This window comes from Podarcis tiliguerta (genome assembly GCF_965153285.1).
Source record: "Podarcis tiliguerta genome assembly, chromosome: 13".
NCBI lineage: Eukaryota > Metazoa > Chordata > Lepidosauria > Squamata > Lacertidae > Podarcis > Podarcis tiliguerta.
In genome coordinates, this window is record NC_139546.1 from 29,091,872 (window position 1) to 29,101,002 (window position 9,131).

The 9,131-nt window shown below is 37.6% G+C and overlaps 1 protein-coding gene across 1 annotated transcript; it reads left to right on the top strand.

The window, feature by feature from the left end:
* Positions 1 to 1,298: 1,298 nt before the first annotated feature.
* On the top strand, positions 1,299 to 8,757 carry LOC310662108 (vomeronasal type-2 receptor 26-like; the record flags this gene model as incomplete). Its single annotated transcript, XM_083408876.1, has 5 exons — positions 1,299 to 1,649; positions 3,222 to 4,082; positions 6,364 to 6,591; positions 7,383 to 7,509; positions 7,859 to 8,757. 5 exons carry the CDS (start codon positions 1,299 to 1,301, stop codon positions 8,755 to 8,757), a joined length of 2,466 nt encoding a protein of 821 aa, XP_083265002.1.
* Between the last annotated feature and the right edge of the window lie 374 nt (positions 8,758 to 9,131).

Sequence of the window (9,131 nt, forward strand, 5' to 3'; positions counted from 1 at the left end):
AAAGGACGTGCTCAATTTGTAGTTCATTTTGTTTCACATTTCACATTTTCTGTGAACTATGTTTTGTAGATACAGCAATGAATTTCAGTATCATCATTTCCATCTTTCCATCTATATCAGGGGTAGGCAAACTAAGGCCCGTCGGCTGGATGTGGCCCAATCACCTTCTCAATCTGGCCCACGGACGGTCTGGGAATCAGCGTGTTTTTACATGAGTAGAATATGTGCTTTTATTTAAAATGCATCTCTGGGTTATTTGTGGGGCATAGGAATTCATTCATTTTTTTAAAAAAAATATAGTCCAGCCCACCACATGGTGTGAGGGATGGTGGACCGACCCCCAGCTGAAAAAGGTTGCTGACCCCTGGATTGCATTGCATTGTTTTTAAGACATCCCCTTTTAACATGTATAACGATTTTTGTGACATTTCCTAATGCTATCTAGACTTTTTTTCATTCGCAGTCACTTTCCCATTTCTGTTTTTTTTTAAAAAAAAAAAAATAGATACAGTGGATGTTACTTTATTCATTTGATAACAGAGTTAGTTCTGATTCATTTATCATTTTTGGTACCCTAGTAGCCATCCCTCTGAATATCAAGCAACACTTACTTATCTTCAAATGTGATTAAGCCCTGTTTAGGGAAACTTTTAATGTTTGATGTATTACAGTATTTTTTTATTTTTATTTTTGGAAGCTGCCCAGAGTGGCTGGGGAAGCCCAGCCAGATGGGCGGGGTATAAATAATAAATTCTTCTTCTTCTTCTTCTTCTTCTTCTTCTTCTTCTTCTTCTTCTTCTTCTTCTTCTAATAAGAAATTATTGTGTAGAAATTGTTCAGCAGATGAGAGCTGCCGCCACCTTTCTTCATATTTGATTCTTGCTGTTTGGAAAGGAAATAACAAAACAAGAAAGGATGGGCTGTGTCATGTTTTATTATTTAAATATTTATATATAAAAATTCATAGAATCATAGAATTTTAGAGTTGGAAGGGACCCCAAGGCTCATGTAGTCCAACCCCAGCAATGCAAGAATCTCAGAATATATACCACTATGTCATTGAAAAAATATATATCAAGTGATTCACAGCCATAAACATAAAACCATAAAATAAGAGCCAGATAAAATGTTCTTATGATGATCACTGATGTTGTTTAGTAGTATCACCTCACTTCTTGAAGATGATGGCTAATGCTGTTTGGTAGTTTCACCTTTGTGTAGACCATGTTATGCTAAAGAATGCCTCCAGAAGTAAGTTGTGTAAATCCTATAATGAATAATAATATTGAAAGGAGATTATGCATAACACAGTTGTGATATTTGTGCAAAGCTTAGCAGAATATACCTCTTGTTCCAGCGTAGTGCCAAAGCATTACCAGCACATCCTAGCCTTGGCATTTGCAGTAAAGGAGATAAATGAAAACCTCCAGCTCTTACCCAATGTTACCTTGGGCTTCCACATCTATGACAGCCATTTCACTGCAAAGTGGTCCTATCATGCCACAATGCTACATTTATCTGGACTGAATACATTTTTCCCCAACTACAAATGTAGCAATCAGGATAACTTGATATCAGTTATTGGTGGACTGGACTGTCAAATCTCTCTTCATGTGGCAACAATCTTGGATCTACATAAAGTTCCACAGGTAAGGTTTTTGTGTAGCATGAAATTTTGAACTTATTTCATACCTTCTTTATGCTCCCAGATTCCATTTCATTGTTGAGTGACATAATTGTGTAAAATGAAGGTAATGAGGTAGCTATGATATTTTCTGTGCCTGTCATGTCCAGACTAAGAGAAACAGCCATTATGGTTTGTTCATTTTGTGTTTGTTTGTTCATAAATGAGAAAAAGAAAAAGCTGAGCTGAGATTCATGAAAAAAATATTCTGGGTACTCATGTAGTTCAAACAGAAGAATAGATCTACAGCATCTGGCCAATTTGGATAAGAGTGCAATTTAAGGTTTTAATTCAAACTCTATTTTATTTGGTCATCTGTTATAAACACTATTGTGGTGAGATAAGAAGGCCGGATATAGGCTTGATGAGGCCCTAAGCTTCTGAAGGTAATGGGGCCCTTTATATGCCCAGCTGTCCTTTGTCAACCACAAATTGTTGCTGGTTTTTGTGTTGAATATATGCTGTGTGGTAACTTATAAACCTAATAGGTATCTAAAGCCATTTGCATATAACAAGACACTGTTATTTTAGTTGTTTTTTATCTTATATTTTGGAAATGTATATCCAGTCCCCCCCCCCTTAAATTGTTTTGGGGGCCCCAAGAAAGTAGGGCCCTAAGCAATAGCTTGTTTAGCTGATACATAAATCTGGCACTGGAGCTACATGAGTCCTGATTCTAAAATGGACCACCTGTAGGAAGGCACCCAAATTTTCAAAAGTAGATCCTGATTTTAGCTGGACTGAGCAAAAAGCTCAGAATTTGAGTAACTTGAATACAGATAGAATGCACTTTTTCAGGCCATAAGTCCCAGAGCTGCTGAGGTTGCAGAAATAACAAGAGGGGCCCCTCTGCAATTTTTTTAGAGCCCTCTTGTCGGTCTTAACACTCAAGAGGAAACTATAGGGAAGGAGGCAGTCTTTCATGTATTAGAGATACAGTGGTACCTCGGGTTAAGTACTTAATTCGTTCCGGAGGTCCGTTCTTAACCTGAAACTGTTCTTAACCTGAAGCACCACTTTAGCTAATGGGGCCTCCCACTGCCGTCGCGCCATCGGAGCACGATTTCTGTTCTCATCCTGAAGCAAAGTTCTTAACCTGAAGCACTGTTTCTGGGTTAGCGGAGTCTGTAACCTGAAGCGTATGTAAGAAGCGTATGTAACCCAAGGTACCACTGTATAACTTATTTGCGGCTTTAATGCTCAGAAATGACAACATGCAAACATGCTTACATTATATTTACATTCTCTTCTTCTGACTGCTTGTGTTGCATTGGGTTTGAAACATTGTGTGGTTAAAGGGAAACAAGTACTCCCCAATGCAGTTATTCCCTCAGCCAGTTCTCCCCAGCTTCCTGATGCAAGGTGGACATAAAATTTGATCAGTATCAGAACTCTCTTTATAGCATGGAAATAAAAATATTCACTTGCTTGCCAGCTTGCATTATTTTGTTCTGAATGTTGGCCACTTGAAACTTGGCAATAAATATTGTTGTTACTATTATTATCACCTCCCCCTCCATTCCATATCTCTCTTTAGCTAATATATGGTCCTGCTCCAGTGAGGCATGACAAAGCCTCAGGTCTTTTGTTCTACCAGCTGGTCCCTGAGGAAGCCCTTCAGTATGAAGGGATTCTCTCTTTGCTTCTGCTTTTCAGGTGGACATGGATTGGGATCATTGTGATGGATAATGACAGTGGAGAAAGATTTCTGCAAAGTGTGCTTCCAGTGTTCTCCCAGAATGGCATCTGTTTTGCCTTCATAGAGAGATGCCCCATGTTATCCTTCGTCACTGAAATGGAAAACATGATGCAAGTTGGGGCAAGAATACATGATAAAATCATGGACTCTCAAACAAATGTATTGGTGGCTTCTGGAGAATCTTACTCTGTTATGTATTTGAGATGGTTGCCATATCTGTCACACCTACAACATGAGTCCTACAAACTGAAAGGCAAAGTATGGATAATGACAGCCCAGATGGAGCTTGTCTCATTGGTCTATCAAAGGACTTGGGATACACAGATACTCCATGGTGCTCTGTCCTTCACATTTCACTCCAATAATCTAGCAGGATTTAAAACTTTCCTTGAGAGCAGAAGCCCTTCCAGCATAAAAGGAGACAGTTTTATCAGGCACTTCTGGCAACAGGCCTTTGACTGTATATTCCAAAATACCACTGTTGACGAGGTGCAAGGGAACATTTGCACAGGGGATGAAAAGCTGGAGAGCCTTCCTGGAACTTATTTTGAAATGAGCATGACTGGCCACAGCTACAGTATCTATAACGCTGTCTATGTCATAGCACATACTCTACAAACTGTGTCTTCATCTCGACTTAAAAAGAGGGCAATGGTGTATAGAGGAAGATGGACAGTTCAGACTCAAGATTTGTGGCAGGTAATGGGTTGATATTTTATCAAACATTGTATTATATCCTGAGTGTTAAGAAAGACCCCAAATAACCTTTTTCATCTTGGCATTTACATCTCCCTTCCTCTTACCATCAAATGGAAAATAGTTTTTTCTGCCTTTATCTGTGAAGACTGATGTGTTCCTCCACTCAGAAACTACCCATGCCATCACTGAACTGATGGTATTGAATTTAGTCTGAATGATCCCACTGTAGAATGTTCTAAACTCTTGCCTTTTCTTAAAGGCATTTATAAAATTAATCCCAAAACAGGATTCAGATATAACTTCTGGTCTTGGAGGTTTTATCAAGAAATATCAGGGCTGACCAAGAGGGGCAGGAATCAGAATTTTAAAAAATGAGCACAAATTGAAAGCTTTTGCTGATGATTTGGTTATTACAGTAGTGGATCCAAAGAATTCTCTCCCTAGAGTATTAGAAATGTTTTAGAAGTTTGGACAGGTAGCAGGATTTAAACTCAACAAAAATAAAGCTAAATTATTAGTTAAAAATCTTAAAGAAAGAGTAAAGAAAGAGCTAGCAGAATCTATAGATATAGAAATCCACAAAAAGCTAAAATACTTAGGAATATGGTTGACGACAAACAACCTCAGTATTTACAAAGATAATTATGAAAACGTCTGGAATGAAATAAAAAGGATTCTAGAAATATGGAATAGGATGAATCTTTCCCTTTTAGGAAGAATTGCAGCAATTAAAATGAATGTACTACCAAAAATGTTGTTCCTGTTTCAGACAGTACCAATAATAAGTAATAATGTCTGCTTCAAAAAATGGCAAAAAGATATTTCAAAATTTATCTGGAGTGGGGAAAGGCCAAGGATAAAATATAAAATACTTATAGATTTAAAAGAAAGAGGAGGCTTTTCCCTTCCAGATTTTAAAATTTACTTGAAGCAGCATGTCTTACTTGGATTCGGGATTGGATAAAATTGAGGGGGGAGAGAGAGAAAATAGAGTTGGAAGGACACGATAACAGATTTGGTTGGCATGCATACCTGTGGTATGGGAAAGTTAAAGTACACAAAGGATTCCATAATCATATAATAAGAAAATCATTAATAAAGGTATGGGGAAAATACAAAGAATTACTGGAACCCAAAACTCTTTGGTGGTTATCACCCATTGAAGCACTATCAGTTAAAACATCAACAATGAAAGAAACATGGCTAACATACAGAGACTTATTAATAGAACAACAAGGAAAGTTAAAATTGAAAGACTATGACGAGATAAAAGAAAACCTTCAGTGTTGGTTGCAACATAGACAATTAAGTGAATTTTTTTAAGAAGACAATAAGAAAGGATTTACTTATATGGTTTATAAATTCCAAAAGGATATTATAGATGATAATTCCAAACTATTAAGAAGGTGTATAATATATTGTTGGAATGGGAAACCAAATATGAAGAAGTCAAATCAGTAATGATTAAGTGGGCACAGGATGTAGGCCATAATATACAGTCTGAGAATTGGATAAGATTTTGGAAAGTGAATTTGAAATTTAAGGATTACATACAGTTGAAGGAGAATTACATGAAAATGATGTACAGATGGTATATCACACCAGTAAAATTGGCAAAAATGTATAAAACAGAACAAAAGAACTGTTGGAGCTGTAAAGAAGGGGAAGGTACATTTTATCATATGTGGTGGGATTGCAAGATTATTTTTTAAAAATGGGAAATGATATACAATGAACTGAAAAAAAATGTTTAAAATAACATTTGTTAAAAAACCAGAAGCTTTTCTGTTAGGTATTTTAGGACAAGAGCTGCCGAAAGAAAAAATAACATTATTTATGTATGCTACAACAGCAGCAACAATTCTAATAGCACAAAATTGGAAGAGTGGAGTACTATCTAAAGAACAATGGCAAGAAAAACTGATGAACTACGCAGAGTTAGATAGGACAATAGGGACTTTGAAAAAGAATGGGAACCTTTTACAATATATTTGCAGAAACAAAAAATAATGGACTCGTTGGCAGGATTTAAATAAACATTTACAACTTTATCTACACAAAACAAGAAATATAACAATGTGATAACATAGCATTATATACAAACAGCAGAATGTATCATCTGAAGTAATAAACCAGAAATGGAAGCTGAAGAAAGTGAACAGAGAGGGGGTGAACTGAAAAAGGAATGTTTATTATTGATATTGGAAATTTGTTTTGAAAATATGAAATCAATAAAAAAAATTAACAAAGCAAGCACTCTTGCCTTTTCTTTCCATTCTAGCTGCACCGCTTTCTGAGAAGCATTTCGTTTAACAACAGTGCTGGGGACATGATTTCTTTTGACAAGAATGGGGTGCTTGTTGCTGGATTTGATATTATCAACTGGATTATTTTCTCCAACCAATCCTTTCAGGGGATGAAGGTTGGGACAGTGGATCCCCAGGGTTCTTCCGACCAACTATTCACCATCAGTGAAGATGCTGTGACATGGCATACCTGGTTTAACCAGGTAGAATCTAATTGTATGCAGTTTGGATTGACTTCCCGGTTTGAATGAGCACTGACACTGTGTTCTGATTTGTAAAATGATTTTTAGTGGACAATGAATGACTGCTCTAAAATAGAGTGTGTTAATTGAAAGGTTAAAAAAATCCACAGAAATATATAAAATTGCCATATTAAATTATCTTCCAAAGGTTCCTTCCTCTTGATATTATTGACTGAGGAATTTTAATCAATTCTTAGCATGCTATGTAAGAACTTTTTCAAAGGAAAGAAAGTATATGTTTCTTCAGAAACACACAATTTTTACACTATATTGCAGATATATGTATAATGCAGTGTCATCTCCTTAATCTGAATGCAATTCTTAGTTCTCTATATTGAACCCATTCATAGAGTACTATTGCAGAATGTGTTGCAGGTGGATTTTTCTATAGCCCACCTGATACTACTGTGGCAACATTGGAAAGACCCAGAAATAAATGGATTCAGCCAATCACATGTATTCTACCCATCTAACTTTCCCACACAAGTGACAATCAGGTTAGAGACACCCAGGTTACCTTCTGCCTTCCTATCAGAAAATAACAGCAGTTCATAATTTACGGTAGACAGGAAACAAGGCAAACATTACCAACATGATGATGTAGAAAATGTGGGAAAGCGTCACTATAGTCACATTTTAAAAGGCACCAGTATAAGGATTCCAATCTCCTCATTCTCACTCTGTTCTTTTTGTTTTATGGAAATATTTCTTATTGTACTGATTATTGCTGTACTGTATCCTTCATGACTTAGGTTAGGCCCATTTCTGTGTGCAGTGAAAGCTGCAATCCTGGCTCTAGCAAGAAAGTGAAGGAGGGGGAGTCATTTTGCTGCTATGATTGCATCCCATGTCCTCAAGGGAAGATTTCAGACCAGAAAGGTAAGAAATGAATTATATAGAACTATCATTTATATTGCTTCAAAGAATTGTTCTTGAATATACTGTTTATATTGCTTATGGTACAGTACCACTCCCAACCAAAATGGAGGCACCATAGCCACACCTTAGCTCCCCTAAAAAAGAAGACTCAGTAGTATTTTCCCAGGGGAGGAGTGGGCAATGACCCACTGGTCTACATGAGCCAATACTGAGAGGGAGTTTGCCACAAAATATTAGGTAGCTGCTCCCATGGGTGCCTCACTTCACCCCCAATTCTTGCATCCTTCCTTCCTCGGCAATATGTATTGTTGAGATTTTGTGAGAGGAAGTCAATAACTTTTCATTTCAGACATGAATGATTGCTACAAATGCATGGAGCAAAGTTATCCAAACAAAGAACAGGATTTCTGTCTTCACAAGATTGTCATCTTCTTGTCTTATGAAGAACCTTTGGGGATAGGCTTGGCCTGTTGCGCTCTTTCCTTTGCTTTGACCACCGCTCTGGTGCTAGGGACATTTATGAAGCACCACAACACTCCCATTGTCAAAGCAAATAACAGGGACCTCACCTACACTCTCCTCACCTCCCTTCTACTCTGCTTCCTTTGCGTTTTGCTATTCATTGGACAGCCTAAGAAGGTGGTGTGTCTTCGACAGATTGCTTTTGGCATCATCTTCTCAGTGGCTGTTTCTTGTGTGCTGGCAAAAACCATCACTGTGGTTCTGGCTTTCATGGCCAACAAACCAGGATCAAGGATGCAGAAGTGGGTGGGGAAGAAGTTGGCCAGCACAATTGTTTTCTCTTGCTCCTTTATTCAAGCAGCCATTTGTACTGTATGGCTGGCTACTACTCCCCCTTTCCCAGACATTGACACAAAATCACTTACTGAAGAAATTGTACTAGAATGTAACGAAGGATCTGTACCTATGTTTTATTGTGTCTTGAGCTACATGGGCTTGCTGGCCACTATCAGTTTCACTGTAGCTTTCCTGGCCAGGAAGTTACCTGACAGTTTCAATGAAGCCAAGTTCATCACTTTCAGCATGTTGGTCTTCTGCAGTGTTTGGGTGTCATTTATTCCAGCATATCTGAGCTCCAAGGGAAAATACATGGTTGCTGTGGAGAGTTTTTCTATTTTAGCCTCCAGTGCAGGGCTGTTGGGTTGCATATTTTCCCCAAAATGTTACATTCTCTTGTTGAGGCCTGAGCTGAACAATAGGGAACAGCTAATAAAAAGAGGTTATTGAAGCATTTAAGTATCTGCATGTTTGGCTATAGTTTTTGTGCTGGATATTTGAATGTTTCCAGAACAAATTATTATGAGAAGTTCTATTGAAACTGTTCTCCTACATAGCTCTTCCTCATAGCTTTATAATTGCTGTGTCTAGCATGGTGGTGGTTGCTTGCACTAAGATGTTCCCCACATCCCAAAACTTCTTGTTTCCACTGAGAAGAAAAGCATTTTTTCCCAGAATATTTGAGGTTAATCTCTTGATCTCCCTATCTTCAAAGGAAGAACATAATAAGCAAAACTTACATCTTTGCTATCATTAATCACCTGATAATAATCTGCCAACGAAGAGTTGGCAATCGAGAACAAGCCAGCCATCTTTCCTCCTGG